The 26148-nt window shown below is 42.6% G+C and overlaps 2 protein-coding genes across 11 annotated transcripts in view; both read right to left on the reverse strand.

Annotated features, from left to right (window-relative positions):
• Positions 1–605: 605 nt before the first annotated feature.
• Positions 606–18597, reverse strand: NFRKB (nuclear factor related to kappaB binding protein). Of its 2 annotated transcripts, none has more exons than XM_062508819.1 (26): positions 18450–18597; positions 17906–18046; positions 17289–17490; positions 17070–17197; positions 15786–15960; positions 15492–15593; positions 14888–14961; positions 14389–14473; positions 13975–14155; positions 13668–13776; positions 13088–13214; positions 12050–12115; positions 11022–11101; positions 10901–10941; positions 10421–10478; positions 9425–9599; positions 8985–9091; positions 8413–8536; positions 7948–8024; positions 7118–7338; positions 6341–6614; positions 5462–5680; positions 4268–5044; positions 3323–3429; positions 2437–2572; positions 606–1712 (listed from the first exon to the last, which is right to left on the reverse strand). In XM_062508819.1, exons 2-26 carry the CDS (start codon positions 18026–18028, stop codon positions 1587–1589), a joined length of 3894 nt encoding a protein of 1297 aa, XP_062364803.1. In that variant the 5' UTR covers positions 18029–18046; positions 18450–18597; the 3' UTR covers positions 606–1586. The 2 variants fall into 2 exon arrangements, with proteins under 2 accessions (XP_062364803.1, XP_062364802.1); XM_062508818.1 differs by having other exon boundaries at positions 10421–10481.
• Positions 18598–19865: 1268 nt separating this feature from the next.
• PRDM10 (PR/SET domain 10) overlaps positions 19866–26148 on the reverse strand; it is a 44788-nt gene continuing 38505 nt past the window's right edge. For all 9 annotated transcript variants that reach the window (XM_062508791.1, XM_062508790.1, XM_062508788.1 and 6 more), the window contains 4 exons: positions 25480–25620; positions 24680–24848; positions 23923–24035; positions 19866–23153 (listed from right to left, as the gene is read on the reverse strand). In XM_062508791.1, the coding sequence (XP_062364775.1) occupies positions 22917–23153; positions 23923–24035; positions 24680–24848; positions 25480–25620 (660 nt within the window). In that variant the 3' untranslated portion in view covers positions 19866–22916. The remainder of the gene's footprint in view (positions 23154–23922; positions 24036–24679; positions 24849–25479; positions 25621–26148) is intronic.

Here is a 26148-nt window from a genome sequence, read left to right on the forward strand (position 1 = left end):
GGAAATTGCTTGTTGCCTCCTTAATTTCTTTTAACTTCACAGCTAAAAGGACTTTGGAATGTCCTCACTTCCAAACCACAACGTTTCTGCTGGCTCCTGATTGATAAATGTGCAGAACACATACAAAACATGACAAAGCAGGACAGAAAACATTTATCACTCAAAATTGCTCCTTAAGCATATAAACCATAATTCAAACACTTGCTTTCAAATGCTGAACTGATGTGTCCTGCTAACTCAGTATTTACATCCATCCACTTTTCTAACTGAAATAGCTGTTTTCCTTCAAAGCTGCTCTGAAGTGGGTTGGATAGAGTACAGAAAGATCCACAACCCCAGCCTGAAGCCCAGCAAAAGAGTAACACACACAGAACTCCAACCACAACAGTCCTGAACTGTATAATTTGGTTCTTTAACTGTATTATATTCTGTAATATATAACTTGGAAGAAACGCCATATTTTAACAAAAAGCCTACAAAAAAAGACCAGTTTAGAAAGAACCGTCTTACCAAGAAGATGGACAGGCTATTAGCCTTTGGAAAGCTGGGCAATGATTCTACACAAAACAAGCTGTAGAGAACCAAAAGGAGATGGTAGAGATCTGTAAGGCTTTCTACACTTTTATTCTTCTTCTGGTCCAACACATCTTCTTATCTCATTCAGCTTCAAGGTCATGTCAAAACAGTCACAAATTCATCTCCAGTATGTGCAAAATTCAAAAATATTTACATAGATAAAACTGCAAAGGTAAAACCAAAATTAACAGCCAGGGTCATGGGTTAAAATATTTCTTCAGAACCAAAGAGACAACAGTTTGGATGTATTTGAAAGCATATTCCAACCTTTTAAACCGAAGAAGTTTGTTTCCACTGATAAAAAGGTTTTTTTGTTGAGGAAAATTAAAAGAGGATCTTTCTTGTGAACATCAACTTTTTCCTTTCCACTACAGTCCCATTCGCTGACTTGTTCACACAGTGACTTTCTGTATCTCCTCTCCCTCTCTCCCATGGTCACTCACTCTGTTACAGCAAAAAAACACCTTGACTCTCACCCTGTATTTGACAGCAACCTGACATGGATATGAGATACAGTAACTCCAGTATCAAAGACACCACCCTGAGTCACTAGGTAACAGTAGTGACAAGGCAGAGGCCAGTAAAAGGAGACATCTCCATGACTTTGAAAAGCCACTGAATAACCCCTTCCAAGCAACTTGCCCTGCTTAATGAAGATCCAGGATAACTGCTTTGTCTACAGCTGAAAATGCACAGGAACTGTATCTGCCAAAAGTCCTCTGGACGCAAAAAGAACAAAGAATGGTAAGACATTTCTTAAATCATCAATTCCAAAGAACATGAATTTACACATCTGGATTGAAACATTTTGTTTTGAAGGTACAGCATGTTTTTTTTTCTGTGGAATTTCTACCCAGACATTGCAGTGCTGACCCTGGAGAAGCAAGGGCAGAACCCAGTCCAATCCCAAGCCATGGCTGGGGTTAGGCAGCCTCAGGTGGTTGGCTGGATGGAGGATGACAACAGGCTCTGGGAAGTTGTAAGAAAGTGATCCATGTTGAAAATAGTGTTCACAGCTGATCCTGTGTCTGCTTTGGAGACGGAGCTGTTGTCACAACCACAGTGGACACAGCTTTAGTAGAGCCAGAGACTGTTCCCTGCTGGAGATGGGAGGCTGGAACTGTTTGAATTCGTACCTGTGTGAAACGAAAAGAAAGAAACCTGGTCTCAAGAACAAGCTCGTGACACAATGACTGCACCTGCACTGTGCACTGGTAAAGTACCTGCTCCTGCTGCCAACAAAAACTCAGTTATCGGAACAACACCAAGCACCAAAAACACTGCCAGAACAGAACCTGTTATAAGATGACCATTCCATCCACTGCCCACATGAGATGGTGACAGGAGATTTCCAGAACAGAGAGGAAGGCCTGAAAACTAGTTTGAATAAAAGCCTGTATGTCAGCTGCTTTTACACATTTTCAGAAAGACTTGGATCCATTGGATACCTCACTTCTACAGACTTGTTACTATCAACTGTCAGTGTAGATTAATTATTTGGAATTATGGAACACTAAGCTTCCAGACAGAAAGATGGACATGCAAAGCAGTTATGTGATTTCTTCCAGAAAAAGTGACTCACAGAAGTGAATGTACAAAGCACTACAAAGATGGCTGAGTGTACACAAAAATCTTGAATGAACCTTTGGTTTTACATTCACTAATTATACTGGCAGTGCTCCAAAAACATTTTAAAACTTTATTTGGATAGAGAAAAGGTAATGATAGATTCCCATGTCCTTAATGCAGACACTACAACCAAGCTGTTCTTTTTGTAACCCCATGCATCCAGTGTAAAGTTCTCATGGAGATGTTACGTCATCAAAAAGCAAATAGATTGAACATTCTAGGTGCCCTTACCTGTGTGGCTTGGCCTTGCTGCTGCAGCTGCTGCAGTTGCTGTGCAGTCAGGAAACTCACAGGCTTGTTCCCAGCAATCAGTTTAGTGCCCGCTGGCATTGTAGTCAGGATGATATTTCTGCCTAATCCACTGATGCTATGGAAAAAATAATTGTTGGAAGATTAGTATACAGCACAGCAGGTTTAATCATTCCAACTCCAAACCACTCTTCAATGACTAGTAGATTATAGTTCTACCACATGTACTAACCATTTTAAGTAGTGGGTTTTTTCCCTCCATAAAACTGGCAAATACACTAGCAACAAATTTATGTCAAATTTATATATTTATAACTGATGGAGAATTAATTTAGCACACAAAATCACACCCATTAACTCTGGACCATGCACATCACTGGGTTAGCCTGATCAGATCTGAACACTTCTCAATGCAGAAAACAGCTGAGCACTTGAAATATTAACCAAGGGAGACACCATCATAATTTATGGAAGAATAATAAAAAAAACCCCTTCAATATCTGAATGTCAGAAGAATTCTCACTAAGGCATTTAACTTCTTTTGAATAAAGGGATGGCTTCAGATCACAGATATATTTCAGTGCGTTAATTCTTGCTCAAACACAGAGAACTAATAGAACAGCTGGTTTCAAGGCACAGAATGTTTTTTCTTTGGTGTATTTGCTAAATACAAATCTGTGTCTCAAATTACATAACTAAAACTTACAATCTCATTGCAGACAAGATACCCACTCAGTTTCTTGCACCTGATGGACCTGTTAAGACTGTAATCATATTCCAGTCTCTGCTTGCTTGCTCCCCAGGAACCCACTGAATGCAAACATTCCTCGGCTGATTTCTAAAGAACTATGAGATGCAAAGCACTCACTTGGCACCGAGGTTGCCCTTGATGATGGGAGCAGTGACCACGCTCTTGCCCTTCACTGGCTGGCTGATCACTGACAGGGGCACTGTGATCCGTGCTGGAAGTTTGCCCTGGGGAATGGGAAGAACATGAGAAGCCATGGGGAGCTCAGCAGAGTAACTGCCCGAGAACCCTGGCTGCTTTGTGGGAGTCCTGTGAGCAGAAACCAGCAGCAGCATTACTGGTGAAATCTGTGCTCCAGTTCAGGCTCCTTAAAATTCACCACCCTCTCATTCACTACACAGTTGCCTGAACCCCGAAAATCCACATCATCTTTGCACCACAGGATCCATGATTTTTATCCTTAGGAAAATACCATAGTGTCATTTAGCTTATGTAACCACAATAAAGTTTATGGTGCCTTCAGATTTGGGCATTAAAATAGCATTAAAGGGGGAAATCAGTAAAAAAGTTAATACAAGTAACAAGCACTTCTAGTTTTGCATGTTCTATGGCACCATTCCAAGAGAAATTATTGCCAAGGTACAGGGCAAGACAGAGCTGCACGAGGCAGGACTTCAGATATGCAAAGTTTATTTCATTCGCTTGCAAGAAGAGATAAGGAAGTATCTGACTTTTTGGGGGCATTTAGCTGTGATTTGAATACCATAAAATGAGTTGCAGACCTATACCCAGAACACAAGTTGTGGCTGCCCCATCCCCAGAAGTGTTTAAGGCCAGGTTGGATGAGGCTTGGAGCAACCTGATCTAGTGGAAGGTATCCCTGCCCATGACAAAGGGTGGACTGACGGACCCTTAATGTCCTTTACAACCTAAATCATTGTACGACTCTGCCATAATAATTTGAGTCTCTGTGGATGCAAAGAACAGTTTTCAGCCATAAAACATCAGTGTACTTTGGTACCCCCCTTCTTTCCCCTTCCCCAGTGAGAGCTCAGCATTACTCACTGCCTGGGACGTAGATACCACTGTGGTGCTGACGGGCACCTGGCGCACAGCCGTGGCTCCTGTGCCAATGGTTATGGGGGTCCCTGCAGCTCCTGAGGCCACAGCAACTGCTTTGGACACTGTGGCACTCACGGTGGGTAAGGAAGTGTGGCCTGTGCCAGCAACACTCACTGCCGAGGACGATGGCACCTGCTTAGCATGAGTGGCTACAGTGATGGTCTGCCCAGCTTTTGGGGGTATCACTCCCAGTCCCTGCACAATTCTGATCGTGGCGGCTGGCTTGGCCTCTGGGGATGCCACCGTGCTTATGGCTTTGCTGTTCTGATCTGCCACAGTCATGCCCAGGGCAGGCATCAGGCGGAAAGCAGAGCTTGTTGGCTCTGCAGTCTTTAAGTCAGGAGTCACTTTAACCATGGTGCTTCCAGCTGGGCTGGAAGAGGCAGGAGACACCGTGCTTGTCTTGGCTGGAGACTCAGCAGTCTGGATAGGGTTGGATGTCATGTGCAAAGTTGCGGAGATGCCTTTCCCACCAGCACTGCTTCCCGCAGCTGCTGTGAAGAGGTCCTGAGTCAGTTTGACAGTAGTGACTTGAGACTTGGCCAGAGTGGCCATCATGTCTGGAGTAATGCGCAGCACCGTTTGTCCCTTCGCATCTGTGGTGATGGAGGATGGGGGCAGGCGCAACACGTCCTTTCCTTGGATCCGAAAATTGGTCGCTGTGAGTGGGATGCCACTTCCAGCCTGGGTCTTCACACCAAGCTGTCCTGTAATAGCCACCTAGAAGAGATCAGAAAAACGGTTCTGTCAAACTAAGACGAGGTTCAAGGCACACTCAAAGCAGAACTTTCTGACAGGATGGTATTTTTCTCCCACTGGAATGCAAGTGGAATAAGACTAGCACTCAGTAGACTACTGAAAGTGGTTCTGGTTGTGTATGAGATGGCATTCCCAATTCCATGTGAAATAGGAAATACTTGTGGGGCTGGTTTCTTTTCCAAACAAAATGAAGGAGAGATCACTAAAGACCCTGCACAAACACATCTTGCACCTATGTGGAAATGGGGCTCAAACACACAAAACCAGCACTGCCCATCAACTCATAACATTACAGCTCCCAAGTGTTCACATCTGCACAACAAACAGGAAACAATCAGGTCAGTGAAGCCCAATTCCTTTTCTCTCCCTCCCTCTCACCTGCTTGATAATGTTCTGGCCAGCCACATTCTGAATAACAGTGGTGGAGGACGTGCTGGCAGTAGAACTGCCTGGAGAGCTGGTCACTGGCTTCACAGCAGTGCTGGGCACAGCAGGCAGCCCCGTCACAGTGATACCCGCCTGGCTGGCCATGGAGCATCCTGCTCTCGGCACCTGCACAGGGCTACTTTGAGCTTTTACAGGCAGAGTCATCACAGCCTACAGAAGAGAGGAGGAAGACTATAAGCAGACTATCACAGTAGGAACAGTCTAGTGATTCTTTTTTGTATTGTGTTAGCTTGCAAGTTCAGGAGAGGTCACAAGAATTCCCTTGCAAGGATTCCAATTGTATGGAATTGAAGTGAGGTGGGTGCCTGTCTCTTCTTCCTGGTAACAAATGACAGGACAAGAGGAATTGGCCTTAGGTTGTACCAGGGAGGTAAACTTGGATAGCAGGACATTTTTTTCACCAAAAGGATTGTAAGGCACTGGAACAGACTGCCCAGGGCAGTGGTGAAGTCACCATCCTTGGAAGCATTCAAAAAAATGTGTGGATGATGCATGTGAGGATATGGTTTAGTAGAGAGCATGGTGGTGTTGCTGTGTTCATGGCTGGACTTGATGATTTTGACAGTCTTTCCAAGCTTAACAATTCTGCAATACTAAGTTCTATGGACATTTTATGTAATGAACAATTTAATGACGTCAGGTAAATAAGTGAAAAACAGAGCATTGAACAGTATTGCATATGTAAATCTATTTCTGTGCTCTTGCCTGCAACTAGTGCATGCTCCAAATGAGCACAGAATGTCTGTGCATCACACCAAAACACCACAAGTCAGATCAGCTGCCAGAGCTACTCTACACCTTCCAACTCACCTGAGGGAGCACTTTGGTTTGTGTGGCTGTAGCTGGAACACGAATTTGAGGCACTGATGTGGGCTGCTGCTGCTGGGTAACCACGGGGGCTTGCTGGGAGATGGCCGGGAGGCTGGACTGGGCAGTGACCATGCGGACCTGTGGCAGGCCTGAGGAGCTGCTGTGACTGACCACACGTGGGGTGGGCGCTGGCCCTGGCTGCGCCTGTGAGCTCTGAGCTGGGGACAGTAACGTCCCCAGCTGGGGCATGGTGGGGGAAGACACCAGGAGAACACTATGGAAAAGACAGAGCCAGTAGGTCAGCAAAAATGTAGGAAATTCACACAATCACAGAATCACTGAGGCTGGAAAAGACCTCTCAGATCATCGAGTCCAATCTGTGACTGATCCCCATCTTGTCACCCAGCCCAGAATACCAAGTGCCATGTCCACTTGCTCCTTGGACACCTCCAGGGAGGGGGACTCAACCACCTCCCTGGGCAACCTCTTTCAATGTCTAATCACGCTTTCTGTGAAGAAATTTCTCTTGATGCCCAACCTGAACCTCCCCTGGCACAGCCTGGGACTGTGCTCTCTTGTCCTGTTGCTGTTTCCTGGGTAAAGACTCCAACTCTCACCAGCCTCCAACCTCCCTTCAGAGAATTGTAGAGAGTGATAAGGTCACCCCTGAGCCTCCTCTTCTCCAGGCTAAATAATCCTAACTTCCTCATTACTGAATTATACAAATTATTGAAAAACAGCAGCATTTCCAAGAGACATAGGGGACAGAAGCAGTACCTCTGGCTGGGTTTTGCTGGCTCTGACCCAGCACCAGATACACTCTTGGTGACAACAGACCCAGGTGGGGATGAGATGGCCGTTGCTGGCAATGCAGGTGCAGTCGGTGTCACAGGAGTCACAGGAGTTGGTGGCATGCTGGAGTCACTGAGGCTCAGCTGACTAGGCTCTGCTGCACTGGTAGGGAAGGCTTTCACAGCACCCTCCTTGCTACTTGACTTCTACAAAGAAATCATATCCAGCATCACAAAATTTGGGGTTGATTGCTGCACCCTACAGTAGGCTGAGCACTTCAATCTGAGTTCTGTTTGGTGGTGAATAATGCCCTGCTGCTACATCCTGAAATCAAACACGACTGCCTTTCCCCAGCTGCAGCCATGGATGAATTGGTATGTTTGGCTGCTCCTGCTCTCAGGGAAAAGTGCACCTCAGTTGTGACAAACATTTCCACCTTGGTTAATGTGCCAACAGACAAGTACTTCAAACATATTTAATTCAGACATCCAAACCCTGATGGCTTCAGCACAGCAAAGGGGAGAACAGAGGTGTTCCACACACTCTGTTACAAATTAACCTCAAAACTAGATCTGAAAGAACATCCCTTTGATAGGGAGCACAAATGAGAGGAGAGCCTTGGAAAATGGGTAGAGGAAAATTTCTCTCTCTCCCTGTTCATTTTGTGCATTGACATTTATATACATTATGAACTGCTAACTCACACATGGTAATTTTCATCACCTGCTATGGACGCAGAATTTATGGATTAAATTAAGACTAATCTCCTTCTCAATCCCAAAAGCAGCTGTGCAACCCTGAGCAAAGAAATCTACCATTTTAGCTGGAGGTTTTGGCTTCTGAAGAGCTTTCTTGGCCTTTGCTGCAGCAGCTTGAGCATGATGGATCCGTTCTGCAAGGACAAATTAATGGTTAGAGCTCCTGAACACAAGCAAATAGATTTAAGGAAGAGGCTAAGTAAGAGCTGCAGATTCTTCTTCAGACATGGAATTAAACAGATACAGTATGCTTAACAGTGCAAAGAAAAACATCAAGTAAATTAGCTAAAAAGGCTGAAAATATGACCCATAAGAACATACACCTGCAGTTGTTGCACGTGGGATGGTATTTTTCAAACAAATGCTTCAAGATGACACACTGCCTCCTAAGACTGGGTTTAAGTGCTTGAAGGACTAACATGAACAAACTGACTAGAAAAAAAGCTAGAATGACAAACTAATGTTCATTATCCATCTTTATAAACATTTTTGATTCTTAAGATATCACCAACCCGGGCTTACCAAATTCTTCCTCACTCCTGTCCCGGTGCAGGTATATCCACAACTTCCGCCCAATATCGTATTTCACACAGGGATCTTTCTCATAATGCAATCGGTCCAGAGCACCACTAACAACAGTGTTTACCTGAAGTTTAGAATTCACAGATTACAAGATATCCCTCGCTGGACTAGCCAAAACTGATGAATACAAAAGTGATCCTATTTGGTATAAAACCTGAGTAAGCTTTGAGGACTCTCCAGCTGAGTGAGAACTGACTGAAGGCAGATGTTGCAGCACAGGATGGTGTTTGCCACCTTGGGTTAAATGGAGCTTCCACCAAAGCTCTGAAAATTGACTGTTCCTCAATCTAAAATGTGAGCAGCTCTATAACAGTGTTAACTGTGGCTTTTCTAGATGCTTTTTCATCATCCAAAGTTGGTGCAGATTTGCAGCAGCTTGCCTCAGTAGTACACAGCTCCCTTTTGCTCATCACAGAAGCATAAAAACTATTGGGCCTTTGCCACTGAATATTGCCTGGTTCCATGCAGTGTATTTTTATGAGAATCTGAGGCCAGCAGGATATCCAACTTACCTGAGCACTTGTGACATCTGGAGCTAGGAACTGGGAATCTTTGAGCAGCTCACAGATTTCAGCTCGAGTTCCTTCTCCGTTAGGAAGGCGAGCAGCAGCATCACGAACTAAAATAAAAAACCAGAGCTTAAGTTTCCAGCTGTTACTGGGCAGTGGTACTCAGGTGCTCCATCAGATACATTTTGGGATTGCTCTATTACCCTTGCTCTGACAGTGCCTACTTGCTCACTAAAATCCAGCCCCTAAAATCCCACAAAAACATGAGTAGAGATTATAAAGGACCATTTTAACGTACATCAACTGTGCTAACTTTGTACTAATAGTGATGAACTTCGGGAACAGCATTCAACCCCAATATAGGTTCCTAACGTTGTTGTTTGAGGGGTCAATGAGAGTAATGTTTTTCTTCTTTGAAAAAGTTATTTTGGCTATGACCTTACCAAGGGACAAAATGGTGACATATGCTGGTCTGTCCGAGCGCAGGAGAGAATGTTCCCGGGCTTTGTTCAAGGAGGTTTCCTTGTCAAACACTCCCTTCACGGGACCAACAACTGACTCGAAGCCGTGCATCCGGAAGGTAAAGGCTTTGTGGGGCTGGCTGTAACGGTAACGCTCCTGGAGGTGGACACAAGAGCACTGACTTTACCAGGAAACACATAGCAAAGCCTTATGCTATATTATGAGGTAAGTTGTTATCATTCTCTAGAGAAAGCCTTTTTAAACTAAAGGCTCAAACAGTGCTGTATAAACTTAGTCTAGATCAAGAAAATCACAAACTACTTCATGCTCCACCTAAGCACGGTGTGCAGGTGCAATGCATTCACTGTCAAGCAGTTGCACAGACTAGAGAAGTGCCAGAAATACAAGTGATATACTTTCTGTCCCCTTCCCCTTCCTCCCTTTACCTGGCTAAAGAGTGATTTACAAAGTTTAACTTATAAATTCTGTCCTGCAGACAGCACATGGAGAGAAAGGGAAGAAATCTGCATGATGTGTTTTCCCTCTAATTTCCACTTGCATCTACTACAGGTAACTAAGTGGATGGGTGCACTTATTGACATTTTTTGCTTGCACACATACATTCCCAAAAAACATAGAGACAAGTTATCCACTGATGGTGGGGGATGGCAAAGGAGACAGCGGGGTTGGCACAATCAACCAACACTATCAATTTTGTTAATTTTTATCCAATTACTTTTTACCAAATTAATTTTACCCACTGGAAATACTGATGGTTTTGAAATAAGCAGCTAGGCTATGTCATTACCAAGTTTTATGCAAGGCCAAGATACTGACTTCAAGGCAGAAGCAACATATCAATTCTTCACATTAAGTACATTTGTGTTGAGTATAAAACTGCCATCCCACATAAATTCTCCTGGTTTAGTGGCCAACTGTTTCAGCAAGTGCCTTTAAAATGAAGATTCTCTTCCTACCTGTTCTTGAAACACTCGTTTCTCCTCTCCAGTGCTAGGCCGGACTACATAGTCAGTCCTTCTGAAACAAAGGGCACCATCAGTTCTGAGCACAAAAAAGCCCACAACAGTCCCAAAGGATGAATCCCCTCATCCTTCTGAACTCTTCGGAACAAATTCTGAAAGCATTTATGGTAACAAAAGAAAGCCCTGCAGAGACCTTAAAATATGTTGCATGCACTACCTGAAGGCAAGCAAGGACTATAAATAATCTCATTAGCAAACCTAAGATAGATTGCAGCTTTGCTCTGATAATATATGTGAACTTGGATAAAATCAGTTGACTTTATGAAGTCCAGTTACTGCATTTATAAAATCAATCTATCAAATTTTCTCCTGCCCCACGTACAATTGTTTTATTTTAAGATCCAGAGGTACAAGGCCCAAACCTCACAGCTTCAGCAGCACTACAAAGGTCTTCAAGCAGTGTTACACACTTACACTCTGGGCAGTGGCATGGCATCGGAACTGTCTTCATTTTCCTATTGAGAAAGAAATGTCAGTGTTGGGTAGAACACAGTCAGGTTTTGTGCTCCTAGAAGATGATTTTTGTCTGACTCACTTTGAAAAAAGTCTGGTCTTTGGTCTCCAGCCAGAGATGAAACAGTGCTGCCAGTTCCTTCTCATGATCTTGGTAACTACCTAGGAAGAAATCATGAAAATGTAAAAATGTTAAGTCTTTTAATAGTTAGGAAGCCAGCTGCTTGCAACTCCCAGTCCTCTCCTGTTTCCTTCCCTCCTTGCTGCATCACCAATCACAGATGTTCAAACTGCAATATTTGAACACCTCCAGGTTTAGGAATTGCTAAATCCCAGTGATTCCCCTGCACTGGTACAAAGGATGGTGCTTCAACTCCTTGCAAAGAAGGCAAGATGCTGTTTGGGACACGTCCCCTGTTCCCACTCTCCAAAGTAAACCCAGTTACTAAATCCATGAGCAGAAATACTTGCCTACACAACCTCCACCAAAAACTGAAAGGGATCACAGGATAAGCTTCCTTACTCCAAATCTCTGCCAGTTTAAGTGTGCAAATATGATCCCTAGAATCACCATAGTTAAGAATGGAAAATTCTGTGTAATAACTAAAGGAATGAACATAAACACATAACATCTGTAATTAAAACATTATGAGCCTGAGCACATTGATCACCAATTTGCTCTTTGGTTCCCACTTTTAAAAATGAGAATAGTATCAGTTTGCCCTACAGAGAAGCTTAATTCCTTTGCAATTGTAATAATTACTAATTACTCTGAATCAAGAGAAGGTATGCTCTACAGAAGGGAAAATATGAAAGTGTTCAGACAAATTTGAAGGCTGACAAACTGGTTAAGTCAGCAACAGAAAGAAATACAGCCCAGCGTATTTGTTTCATTTATTTTTATGTCTGCTGCCGATACTGATGTCTTGTGAACACCTCAAATCCAAAACACATATTAGCTCAGCTAAAAGAAAAGAAAATGCCTAACCATGGAATTAACAGTTCTGTTTGTGTTTCTCTCCAGGCTGCAGCAAGATGAAAAGTAAAGTCCTGGAGAAAACAACAAACCTTCACTATAGTACACATCATAGAAGAACACAAGATACTCACCAAGCAATTTCCACTGCTGAGTTTTTTCCTTGAATTCAACAAAAGGTGAGAAGCTGGAAGGAGCATCTACAGTGACAAATGTGCATGTCAGGGTCATACAATTGTCCAACCTCAAAATCCTACTGTGGTAATGCAAACTGTCAAGTTAGAGACTCACAGTGACAGAGCATTTTAAATGATTATGTAAATACATTTCTAAATTTATCCTCTCCCAAAGGGAAGCTGAGCATCTGAAAGTATAAGGGCAAACACAAGGAAAGAACACAACAGGACAATGAGCCTTCCAACAACAGGCTGTCAGCTGTTCACCACGTTCAGACCAGCTATTAATGCACTGGGATGAGAGAATTGCCAGCTGAGAACTTTATCTTCAAGCTGAAGAGGAAAAAGAAATATGAGGCCCCAGGGACTGTTATTGTACAGTGAAAATTCATGGGGTTGTGGGAAGAGAACTTGGGATTTACAGTATTCACCAGCACTATAGATAGAATGCTGCAAGGCCACCACAATCTACTCTGTCTCTGCCTTTAAAACTTCCCACTAAGCAAATCAGAACCACAGCATAATTCAATTTGAAAGGAATGGCTGAAACTCAGCTAGCCCAAGCCCAAGGTGGGCCAACATCATGTTTCAGTGGATTGCTCAGGGCATCATCTAGTTAATTTCTTATTATCTCCAAAGACAGCTACAACTTCACACTGTGGGGGAAGAGACTAAGTCCTTCCTGCTTCAAACACCCTGCCTGAAGCCACAATCTGAACACGAGAAATTCTCTGTCTAGAGGCAACTTCACAGACATTTTCACATACTTGGGAATCACACTGGGTCTCATGTAGATAATACCACATGTATCCACATACAAAACAAGTGGACAACCACAACCAAATGTATCAGACAAACAGTCCATCACAGAAACACTGCCAGCAATATAAGAAATATTGTGGCGATGAATGAAAAGTTGATTGCAGCTATAATGCAAACCAGCACTGACTAGACAGAGGAACAAGCACCATTAGTATTTTTAACAACTCTTCTTACCTCTGCTGTCACCTGCCATATACTGCAAGGCAGGTAAAACCAATTCGGACCAATTAGGGGCAAAGGAGAACCAGTTATTTAGTGCACTGGCATGAGAAGATTGCCAGTCGAGAACTTTGTCTTCAAGCTGAAGAGGAAAAAGAATTATTTTATTAATGATCTTACTCTTTAAACTACTACTGTTTTCACAGAAGACAAACCGGCTGAATATATGCAGGGGACAAAAAGGCTTTTAGGCATGTGAAATAATCGCCTGACTTTTTCAAGTAACCACAGCACCAAAGAAGGGGAGAACACTTTCCCATCTCTGCCCTTAATATATAAAATATATCTAACTATGATCTATAGAATGGGTATGGAAAGACTCACAGATTCAACTCACTAAACTCATGAAACATGTTAAAACCAGAATGTGGTAGCACTTCCACTGGATTTAATTTCTTTAATATGTAATCTAAATGTTATTATAATTTACAGCAGAGAAAGTCTGGAGAAAAATCACTATTACAAAGCTACAAGCTCCTCTATTCTTTGATTTTGTTTCCTGCAAAGATTCCTAGATATATGGATGGTTCCTTACCACAGAGAGAGTAGCAGGTCCTTCCAGAAACAGTATCTCCAAAAGAAGGAAAAAGAAGCTGGATGATATTTCATTTATTTCAAGACATGGTTTCATGTCTTCAAAAGGTCTTCAGATGAAAGAGAACACAAGCAGAGTAAATACCCTGAGGAAATATTCATCTCCACATACAAAGATGGACACCACACATTTCACACATCCCAAACCGAATAAAAACACAGCCTGCAACAGTCCCACAAAACTGTGAGGTGAAGCATGTTGCTTTTTCCATCCATGCAAGGTATTCAGGACCCTCTGAAGCACTTACTCCTCTTTGACAGACGACAGAGGAAGGGGGGAAAAATCCTGAGACATTGATGGGAGTCCATCTGCATTGCCAAGAGAGTCAGCCAAATCTTCCACCTCAGATTTAATAATCTTCGGCTTCTTTTTTTTCTTATCTTCCTTGTCCTTCACCTTTTTCTTGAGGGTTGCAAGGTCAAATAAGGCTTTAGATATGATAAAAGTTAAAAAGAAAATTAGACAGCTTCCTCCTATACCTTAATGAGAATTATAAACTATTTAAGTATGTATCTAGAAATATATGTTGTGCACACTCATTCACACCTCAATCATTCCACCTTCCAGATCCTGTCATAGATCTTTACCTTTCCCCTCAACAGAAAACCCCTAGTTTTTAGACCTGCATATATGAAATTAAAAAGGCAAAGGATCCACTGACTTGCTAAGGAACCTTTCCTGCCAGCATTCACTCGAGTCATGATGTCCTCAAGGGTCAGGTCTGTCGTGACTAGATCAGGGTGATCCTACACAGGACAGTGGGAGAGAAATTAAACTGAGAAAGGACAAAGCGTTAAGACAGCAACAAGGTGAAGAAGTACCCAAGTACTAAAATGCACCAAACTCAATCAGGATCACCTTATTAAATTATTGACTGCAATAAAAGTTGGAAGGTCTTCTAAGCTTGAAATCAAAAATTCTGTCTCCCCAAAACACATAACCAAAATTACAAAAAACCCTCTATCCAGATAAACACCGCCAGGAGATGCATCTATACACTGACAATTAAACCCAGGTTACCATAAAGGGTTGATGGGTGGGTGCACACAAAAAATAGCAATCATTTTGTCACCCAGAATTACCATGATCTTTAAGTCAAATAGATAAAAACACCAAAGACAAAATGTGATCCCACCCCCCAAGACTTTTTGACATCTTACAGGCTGACGTTTTCGTTTCTCATGGTGTTTCTTCAACATCACCTTTAAATCATTTTCCCCAAGTTCTATCTTGTCTGGAATGAAAATAATTATTTGCAGTTTTTCACTACTGTTACCTTCCACACTTCTTAGAATGCCATTTTCTATCCATTTAGAATTCCAGCAATCTCCAAATTTCAGTAACTAATTTCTACATATATGAATTTCATTCATTTGAATGCTTCATCAGATTTTACTGCTGATGCAAGCATGTAAGAGAAAAGAAGCCAGAAGCAGCTCAAAAGAGTTTGCAGAATTGATTACAGTCACTTTAAAAGAGATTCTCAAGTATTTTGTACAGGACTATGCTAATGCTTCAACCACTAATGGCAAAAAACAACAGAGGAATCAGTAGCATTACAAAAACTATGACTCTTGTGTTCAAATGCTGGCCTTGCAAAAAGAAAAAGATTAAACTGTGAAAAAAGCCAACTGCTGTGAAGACTGCAAAAATGAAGCATTACAAGATTTCCCATCAACCAACAAATTTTAAAGGTGATTTCTTGCAAGGTCTCCAGGTAATTCTCCCCCTTCTATTCATACTGACCCCTTTTTTGGTCCTCACCTGCAGTTTTCATGTCCAAGGTTGACAGTGTGGGGATCACTCTCAGGGGAACTGGTGGACTTGAACAACGTGCTGGAGAACTTGGAGGCCAAGAGATTAGATCTAAAACAGAGATATAAATTTACTTCTGCAAGACTCATCACCAATCTGTGTAACTGTTACCATGTGTTCATTAGATCCCAGCCAGTGGAAGTAGAGCCCAGAATCCAATCTTATCAAAGGCTCTGTCCCCACATCAAAAATATGTCTTTTTCCATTCATGCCTTGAGTCTTTAGCTCAGCCCAGGGCATTACCTTCTTCATCAGAAGACAAGGTAGTGTCTCCACATTCCTCTTTCACTTCCCTCAGGATCTTCAAGTAGCGTCGATGTGTCCGTCTGTCTCGTTCTTCCGAGTCATATGATGGTGGGAAGTGCTTTCTCCTTAGGGTCATGTCAGGGCCTCCTTTCCTAGCCAATTCCAGCAAGTGCTAAAAGGAGAGATTCATGTGACATTAGCTATGTCAGCTACAGTGCTGTAAGCCAGGAGAGGCAAGCCGACCTCAGATACTTCCCAGCAAGGTTACCATGCGGCGCCATCAGCACCTCAGATCTGTGCGAGAAAAACCTTAGGAAGGATTACTATCTGCCACACAGGGTTTTCAACCTAGCATTTTAGACCATCATTTAAAGGGGAGAAAAAAACCCAAGTGAAATTTCTGCACCTTCTGCACACATAATCTATCATTTTATGTGGACTGTTGAGAAGAACTTAAATCATTGGTGTGAGGTGTAGTTTCCACAAAAATATTTAACAACAACAAGGAACACTGTCTCTTTTGAAAAACCCATTTTACCTCTCATGGCTACAGAGGAAATAACTTTCTACGTATTCCTACGTATTCCATATTGCTGCCCAATGAAGTTGTGGATGTCCCATCCCTGGAAGTGTTCAAGACCATGAGCAACCTGGTCTAGTGAAGGGTGCTCTTGCCCATGCCACGGGATTGGAATGAGACGAACTTAATGTTTCTTCCTACCCAAACCATTTTGTGATTCTTTATTCCCCACAACATTGTAGAGCATTTTAAAATGACAGACTTCATAGACAGACTTCTTCATCCCTACATGCCATATGTTTCAATGTCTAAGTGTAAGGAAAAATAAATGAACAGCAAACACATTTCAGTTGGCAACAATTTACTCACAGAAGCATCGATAGAGGAAGACTTTACCTGGGATTTGCAGGCATGAGAATCAGAGGTTTGGATCCACGTATTTTCTAACTGTATTTAGCAACCATGCTTGTTTCAGAAATGGTAAACAAAGGCAGAATGACTTATTAACAAAACAGTAAGTTGTTAAGGGACAAATGCAAGAAATGGGTACAAGGCGTACATTAAAAGAAGACAGGTACACACAAGTGAGAATCACACTACTGAAATCTGCAAATATGGCAACAGGTCTGGAGTTCTCTTTGGGCCACTGGAAAATCCAGAAGCATTACTCGTTCAGCTCATTAAAGGAAAGGCCTCAGAGAACTGTGACTGCACCAAGACACTTTTTATAAAGACAAGTTATTCATCCCAGAATAACTCACATTGCGGGAAGCGAGGATCTGCTTGAGCAGCCTGTAGAAGTACTGCTGCTGGGCACTCAGGTAGCGCTTGTACTGGGACTTGTAACAGAGCTGCCGGTACTTCACCACCTCGGGATTGAAGTGTCCATCTGTAACAATGACAAAACACACACCTGGGTTTTCAGCTGCTAGCTGAGAACTTGCTCCAAACCCACAGGGAAGCTCATGAGGCTGACTGACCACGGAAGAGTTTCTGGGCAATGTGTAACGGGTTCCCAAACCGAAAGTTCTCCCCACTGAACAGCGCTGAGATGAGTTTGTTCTGATGCTCTCGATTGTTCTCAGGGAAGTGAGGCAGGAATTTCTTTAGGTGCTCTTGCTGCTCATCTGTCAGTACCTCCTGCCACGTTGACAAGCTAACAACCTCAAAGAAGACCTCAGGCTGAAGAAAGCAAGAAATAACAGTAAAGAAAATGCAGCCACGCCCTTGACCATTTTCTAGCCCTTGATGCTTTTTAAGTAACACCAGTCATGAGATAGTATTCTGTGAAACACAGGAAACAACAGAGCATAAAAAGGAAGGGTCAAGAAATTGACACTACTAACAAAAAAATAAATTCAAAGCTTGTAGCAATCTTCTTAAAGGCAATTTAAAGATAATAAGAACATAAGAGAATTGATTTAAAAGATATTGTCCTAAGACAATCAAAGGCCTTCCAAAGACCTTTCTGACACTTTTTCCAAGGCAGTCAGGAACACCTCCCCTCTTCAGTTTGCTCTGAAAGCCCCAAAAAGGGACTTAAACATGCTGTTTATATAGAGGTTGTGATAAGGTGAAATGTCTCAGAACTACTCACATCCTCCAGGAGGTCCTCAGGCAGACTGACCCGGGTGGTGCCCAGCATGCAGTCCTCCATGATCCGTGTGCAATTGCCCTCCAGATCCAGGGGGTCTGTGAGCATGTGATCCAGGGAATCCATCCTCCACCCCTCCCGCTCCTGGACAAGGACAGCAAAACCCTCAACAAACAAAAATTCCAAACACAGATACATCCATCCTGATGCAAGGAGTGACGGAGGAGCCACCTCGGATGGGTGGTTGTTTAAATGGAAGCTATAGCGTTTGCCTGCAATATCTATATACATATATAGCAAGGCTATACATATATATATATATATATGTATATATACATGCATACGTGTATATATACACATATGACCCATACATAAACACATATATATATATATATATGCATATATATATATATACACACATATATATAAAACACACATACAGAAGCATTTACTCTTCAATTACAACACACGTCATGCCAATGGAGAAGTGCGTTTCCAGACAGGTAGACTGGGAAGTACAGCTGACCCATCTAACTTTCCTTCCCACCTGCAGGAACTGTTTTCAACTCCAGGACAGAATACATTTAAATACTGAAGGTGGTTTTAAGGTGCAGAACCGAAGGTCAGGTCTAAGGTGGGGTTTGTCTCAGATTGAACGTGTGACAGGGCCAGGAGCCCCGTCCCCTCCAGCGCGACACAGCCGGGCCGCTCTATGCTGCGAAGAAACGCATGAAACACGCGAAATAAGAAAAGGGCAATAAAAACCCCCTAAAAACCGGGTGGGATAGCGAAGAAAACAGAGAAAACAGGTTTATTTCATACCCCTCACGCGGCCCGGCCGAAAGCGGAAAGTGGCGGCGCTACCGCGCCTGCGCGAACGCCCCACCCCGCCGTACTGCGCCTGCGCGTGACCCCCGAGTGGCGACAAGCCGTGGTAGTGCCCTGAACTCCGAGAGGAGCCCTGAAAATACGATATTGTGGAATGCTGAAGCCACCTTTCAGTTCCAGATTTATAGAGTTTGACTGCATCCTGTGGAAGGGAGTAGTCATTGAGATGCTGTGCAGATACTACAGTGAAGTGGTGAAAGGCTGAGCATTTTGAATTTTAATGCAGCAAATTCTCATACAGCAAACGGAGGTTCTTCCTGGCTCTCCTCGCCTTTACCCACTGCCAGCCCCCTCCAAGGGACTCACATGAGCAGTTTCCGGAGTAACACTTATTTAATAAAATCTTGGCAGGTTAGTGTTCAGGATTGCAAGTGACAGTAAAGCAAGGTACAGACAAGCTCAAATCCATGACAAAATCTGGCCCACTATAAATCAGAGTGCAGGCCTGATCCAATGAGCAAGAGACAGATTCAGTGCAGAACTTACAATGGACTCTTCCTTAACTTCTCTGTGTTTTTAAACTTGTTCTTACACTTCCTTTACACAGGGCATGCCAATGGAGAAGTGGAGTGTTCAGGTGGAGCTTGAGTCACTTGAATCATACATCTTAGTGATGGTCATACCTTGGGAGTGCACAGGTCAGGATAGTACCTGAGATAACCTTGGGATGGGGACTTGAGTAACTCCTAGAGGAATTTTTTCATGGTTTGCTATCCAATGGACCTCATCTTTATCTCCCTCAGTTTTCAGATGTTGTGCAGCTGATCAGCTAGAAAGTACTACCTTTTAAATTTAAAAATAGGTTTAAAAAATCCTTACTTTGCAAGGGTTTCAACAGACAGAGGCTCCACTCCACTCTCCATTTACCCTCCCCTGGCTTGTGTTGTGGAAGGTCAGATACTCTGTGTTCCATCCAGACAGTAGCATATGTGTTTTCCCCTGTAACTTCTATACTGTTATCATTCCACTTATGCACACCCCACTTCACTCACCCTCCACTGAATACCTTACCCCAGTAAACAGACTGGTCATCACAAGTGATTAAAAAAAAAAAAAAAAAAAAAAAAAAAAAAGAGAGAGAGAAAAACAGATTTATTTTCAGGTTGGTTCGATTTTTTTTTTTTAAACCTGCCAGGTTGCACGAGACTCTGAAAACAACAACAGTTATCAAATGTACAATAAACATACACAGTTAAATAATAGATGGGGCCCAAGCAGTCCAAGAGGTGCAAGATCAGGGTGCGCGGGCTAGGGTGGTTTTCTTTTTCCTCCAAGAAAATACAGAATCTGACCCAAAACGCCTCCAAGAGACAGCATCTCCAAACAAACATGGACCTTACAGGCAACTGAGAGGACTCTGGATTTACACTTACTTCTGTGGGACATGACTTAGAGAGAGAGAGATATCTTTGGGCTGCTCTGGTTTAAAACAGTAATAATACATCCTTCTGCGCTGCAGAAATGGAGGAAAAAAATCCATGCAATCTTTGCCATCTGTCCAATCACTTTAGTTCGTTAATTTTGGAAGGAAAATCTGTGGTACTTCCATTTCCAGACATGCTTCTTTCAGAGGCAATTCCTTCAACTTGGGACACTAAATTTACTTTACCTGGAGTCAGGCCAATAGCCCAAGTGTGCTGCTACTACAGGGCAGAGAAATTGTGATTAAGACGCTTTGAGTTCAAAAAGGCTGTTTTAAAGTGGTTTTCTATTTTAAATAGTTTTCAATTAAATAACTGGTACAACTGTCCTCATTTCATGAACCGCTCCAACAAAGGTGAACAGAGCAAAATAGTTTTTAAGCCACTCATCTGCAACATCATTAATGGGACTGTATTTGATGTTCATCTATTGTCAAACTTTTAAGACTCTTAAAATTGATCCTACAGGGCAGTATCCCAGTCTCCCATTTCCAAGTCTGTTATTTTCCTACTGCTTCTAGCATTTCTGGCTTGTTATTAAATCGGCAGCAGCTTGAAAAAAGCCAAGACAAAATTCTCCCTACTCTCTTCCCACATGAGTAACATTTCAAGGCCTAACATTGTAATTCTAAAGTCCTCAGCAATATGAATTTGAGTTGCTTACTAGGCATTGTGGTTGCTTGCCCATGCTGCCACAGTGGGTGGGCTGCCAAAGCCACAGAATTCAATGTCACTCATCTCTGCACTTGACCAAATAGGAGCTCTGGTCCACATTAATTCTACCTGGCTCATTAGTGTCCCAGTATGGTGGTACAGCAAGAGAAGAGAAATCCCAGAAACAAAGTAATCCACATTTTAACAAGTTACTTCGAAGCTACCTCAGAGCACTTCTGAGCTGGCCAGTATTTGCCAACTGATTTATCTCAATACTATTTCCATGCCACAGTAACAGATATGTTAATTACCAAAGCAATATGTGCTACAAGGCTTTGCCCACAAGGAACCAGATTTGCTCTTGTGTAGCCTGAGCGTGGAGTTCCCTTATGCCAAAGAGCTTTAACTCCATAAAACCTGATACCACAACTTGTAGTTCTTATTGACGTGGGTAATCCACACCTGAATCCACAGGAATACCTATGGAAGAGTCCCACATACACACTCAGTGCAGTACAGGAGAAAACAAATCAAAAAAACCCTCTCAAGTTGTCCTGTCCCAAGGGCCTCTAAGACACAGCACCCTTCTTTGCATTTGTTTTATAAATAAATGTATCCTGTTATGCACAGATGTTCTGGGATGAGTTTTCCAGCAATGAATGGGAATTCAGACATACATGGTATATCCCATCAGGAGTCAATGGAGTTCTTAGTCATATTCTTGCAATCACCAGAATGCCTTAAACAACCAAGACGACCTGTGAAGAACTATGTAAGGAAAAACATATTACATGGCCTAAAAAGATAAACCTTCTCTTTCCCTTTCTCCTGGTCCCTAAATGCAATATGGATTCTGTGTGTAGACCAGGTTGATCACATCAGGCAACCCTCATGGATGCCTTTCCATGACCCATAAATAGTGGTCCACTAGCATGTTTCTTCTGTGTTTTCTGAGTCCAGGGCTAGTTGTTTTCTGGAACTGTCCAAAGGAATTACAGTGCATTGTTAACAAGGTTATTTGGGGGGGGGAGGGGGTCAAAGTAACCAACTGTCCATCTAGTCTTGAAGAGGAAAAATATGTTACTTTGAGGTGGCCACAGAGATAATGACCCTGTCCCTTCAGAGGAGTGCTCTGTATCCTTGTTTTCTCCTGGCACAACTACCTTGGATCACAGCAGAAGCTGCTGTGCAGGTTTAGCTGAGCCCTTTTTTTTTTTTGTTTTGTTTACAGGCAAAAAAGAAATTTTCCCTGCAAACACTGGAGGGAAAAGAAGTAACAGTGGCTCTGTACTACCCTTAGGTGCTCCTAGTATTTCAGTCAGTTTCTTCCAAACAACATGGGTTTAAGACTGTGCTTTTCCTGCTTTCTGCACTGCTGGGTAAAACAGGGCAGAGCAGACAGCATGTAAACAGTTCTGGAGGGCTGCAAAAATAATTTAATGGACTGCTTCAGCACATCTTCACAGCTTCATTGTTCAATCCATCCCCATACAGGGACATCAGGAGCCACTGCTTGGCTACTGCTGCTGCTCCTTTCTGCAAGCAGTCTGCTCCTATAGCACAGGGACACTCCCCTTCACCTTGACTGCTAAAAGCCACAGGAAGCAGTTCTGCTATATTGTAGCAATTTACATGATGCTCTCCTGTTTAATGGCTCCTGTTAAAAATATAAATACAACAATCTGCCAGGAAGCCTTCAGTTAGGCAATTATTTTTCCCATACAGTTGAAATAAAATTGTTTGCTGGACACACTTCCAAAAAGGAAAAATAAGGGTCAGCAGACATGCTAAAAATTAAGTCCAGGGCCAACAGAGGTTTCACTTCTCTTGTCCTTTTTCTTAAAAGCTGCATAAAAAGCATCCCAGAAGGATTTTGAGGGTATTTCATAGTCACTGTGAATTAAACCCTCTTAAAGCATTAACAAGAGCTCCAGGATTTTAGTGGAAGGTAAGTGAGCATATACATTAAAACATATAGAGCCCCAGGGTACCCCCACATCTGGGCTGTCAGGGAGGTGATAAGGACAAGAAAATGGCACCATGAGGCTCTTTCACTCATGCTCTGCTGAGAAAGTCCTGGGTTTGGAGATGTGTACTTCACTCCCACCACTCCCGTTGGTAGTGGTCGTGATGATGTACTGGGTGGTTTGCTGCTGGTTGCTCGTCTGGGATTCCAAGGGATCCGTGTGGGCTGTGGGCTGGGAAACGCCCACCTGAACCTCGCTGGAGAGTGAGGAGTTTTGTTTACCATCCAGATCAGGCTGACCTTCAGATATCACATAGTGAGTCTGCATGGGGAATACAGATAATAATAATTAACCACTGTATCTTCTGTAACTTCTCTGTTCTAGTAGTCTGCTGACAGACATTTTGGTGTGAACAAGGAACTTTTAAATTAAGCTCTGTTTCATTTAAATGTATTCAAGAGCAACATAACACCCATCTTTTGATTTGAAGGACATTAGACTTACTTGGCTTTTGGCTAATATACAAATGGTTAAACTCATTACACAATTAGACCATCATTACAGATTAAAATAGCAATTTTCAATTCAACTATTTTGAAAGGTGTTTTCCTGTATTACATATGTTCTAGCAGAAGTTGCGCTCCCAGTGACCAAGATCAACACAGGCCAATGACCTGTCTCCTTAGGCTGGATTGCTTACAAGGAATAGCAGGAACTCTTCTTATTTTCTGAATGCTACAGATAACAGAAAGCTACTGAAATGTTTCCAGAAGTTGTTCTGGAATTTGGTTTAATGGATATTCTTAATCATAAATGTTTTTAAGACTAAGCAGTACCACTAAATAATTTTGTTCTGCAAATATGATTAAGTGAAGATTTTAAATTGGAAGGAGTCATATATACAAGAGCCAGACAACGTGAGCCTTTTAAATGGTCACATGCAGCCTATACTGTGCAGTCTGCACCTCTTTAGGTACCTCCACTCTGTGCCGCAGTCAGGATTTTGGCATTCTTTAAACCTTCAAGCTGAAGAGCTTTATGCCTGATAATATTCTGGATGAAAAAAGCCATGATGATTTTCCTTCCTTACCTGAGTAACTGCTTTCACTTGCCCTGTGTTGACAGTGGTGACTGGGGTACCCACAGCAGTCTCTGTGATTACGTACTGCCCTTGGGGGATGGTCATCATCTGAATCTCTGATGCTAAAAAAAATCGCAAATTGGATATTCAAAACCTCAAGTAAAACTCAATTACAACCTTCAAAGATCATATCTTATGTCAGAAAGATTTAAATTCTGAAACAGTGTGTATTGAATAGAAATTCAGGTGATACAAGGCCTTATAGAACCCTACAGGCCTCAGCAGAATTATGCCAGTTAACATCAGCTGCCAGTTAACATCAGCTGGAGATTTTGCAATTCATGCAGAGAAAACACATCCTGTTCGCACTCAAATCATCACAGAATTACCATCCAGAACTGCATGGACATGAGAAATGATCCTCATGTCACGCTCCTCTTCCACACAATTCTTTCAAGCATGCATCCAAATTTGAACAAGTAGCTGTCCAACACATGGATTCTTGCTGTATGCAAGTTCCTTGGAATAAAGGAGCCCAGTGTGCCTGCCCAAACCATATACTGGATCAGTGTGGATGATAGTGGAAAAGTTGGTACAATCATTCACATTTGTTTGAAGCTTTATCTTCTTGATATCTATGAATATTAGCCACAAAGCTGAATGAACTCTGAAAACACTGTCCTATTTGGTAGCTAGAGACATGAGGCACATGTTAAAGTAAGACACACTTGCCAGACAAGTAGTTAGAGCCACTGCTGACACTTACAGTAGCTCCGAAATGAGTTCCAGTTGCTGGGGAGATATGTGTGCTGGACTGAGGAGCTTTGCTGCTGCTGGAGGGCTTGGTTTGGGGTCGATGTAGTTGTCTGCATCTGTGAGGGGCTGAGTTCCTGCTGAGGTTGTTGCGAGGAGGGACTCAAAGTCTGACCCCCAACCTACATTAAAAAAAATGGTGCAAGTGCTCTTGGTGTAATAAAGATTGCACAGCTCTGTGCTGTCACAAACACAACCCTCTCATTAAGGGAAAACACAGGACAGGTTATAAAGAATATCAAGCACACAAACTCTCTTCTCTCTCCTCCAGCTTGCTTCACTCTATGGTCTGTAAGCTCAGACCAGGAAACTGAAATAGTGATACTATTGCTTGCCAAAGTGAGTCTGTGGCAGAGACCTGAGATTAGAGGATCTATTGTACCCAAGACCACGAAGAACTGCACTTCAAATATTTGAGGAATGCCAGTTTCCATTTGCATTGTCCGACTGACAAACTTCATTTAGCTGCCAATGTGTCTATTTCCAATCATTTCTCTCTCCTTTGCACATACTGCTGGGGGGAAAAAAACCCACACCAAAAAACCCACACAACAAATACCCAAACAACCCCACAAGAAAAGAGTCATAAACCCCAAGACACTTGGGCACTGCTTGATGATCTCAATGGGAGAGTCATTTCATGTGCAGTCCTTTAAATGATAAAGAAAGCACTATCCCGTGCATCAGCATATACAACATGCCAGCTGAGCAGGCTGGTAGGGAATGCATTTTCCAAAGAGAAGAGGGAAATACCTGTGATGATGACTGAGTTGCTGGTGATGGCTCTGTGACCTGGATGTGCTGCACCTGGATGGCATGTTGGGTGTATGTCTGGGAGTCATGGAGCTGCCCAACATCCACTGTGGAGTGCTGGGACTGGTGAGGTGAGGTAGCCTGGGAAAAGAATTAAGCAGAGGTCTATACCTCAAATTCTTTACAAAAGCAGTCATGTAAACCTCTTCTGGGACACAAGGTCTGGAATAATGAAGTAGAAGCCTTAGTTGGAGCCAACAGGAGCACACCTGTTGAACCTTTTTGAGTTTCTTTGCACCCTGGGAGATAAGTACACTTAACAGATGTAATGGCACGGAGATGGTTCTACCTCAGTGATACCAATGGAAAGGACTTGCCTAACATCATACAAGCTGTTTGTGGCAGTGGCTAGACTAAACCAAAGGGTTCAAAAGCCAGCATTAGTGTTAACCACTTCTCTGTAAGCATCTTTCTCTACAATGTATACATACTTGAGGTCTGCATATCCAATTCTGTAGCTTGACACAGCTCTGCATCAAGACAAGTGCCCAGAGGTTTTTAAAGGTTTTTTTTGAGCAACACTTGCTAATGATGTCAATTGCAGTAATTGAATTACAAGTCTTGGATATTTATAAAATTAAGATCTTGCTATATATTACCTGCAGGAAT

Source organism: Cinclus cinclus, chromosome 25, assembly GCF_963662255.1.
Source record: "Cinclus cinclus chromosome 25, bCinCin1.1, whole genome shotgun sequence".
In the NCBI taxonomy this organism is placed as follows: domain Eukaryota; kingdom Metazoa; phylum Chordata; class Aves; order Passeriformes; family Cinclidae; genus Cinclus; species Cinclus cinclus.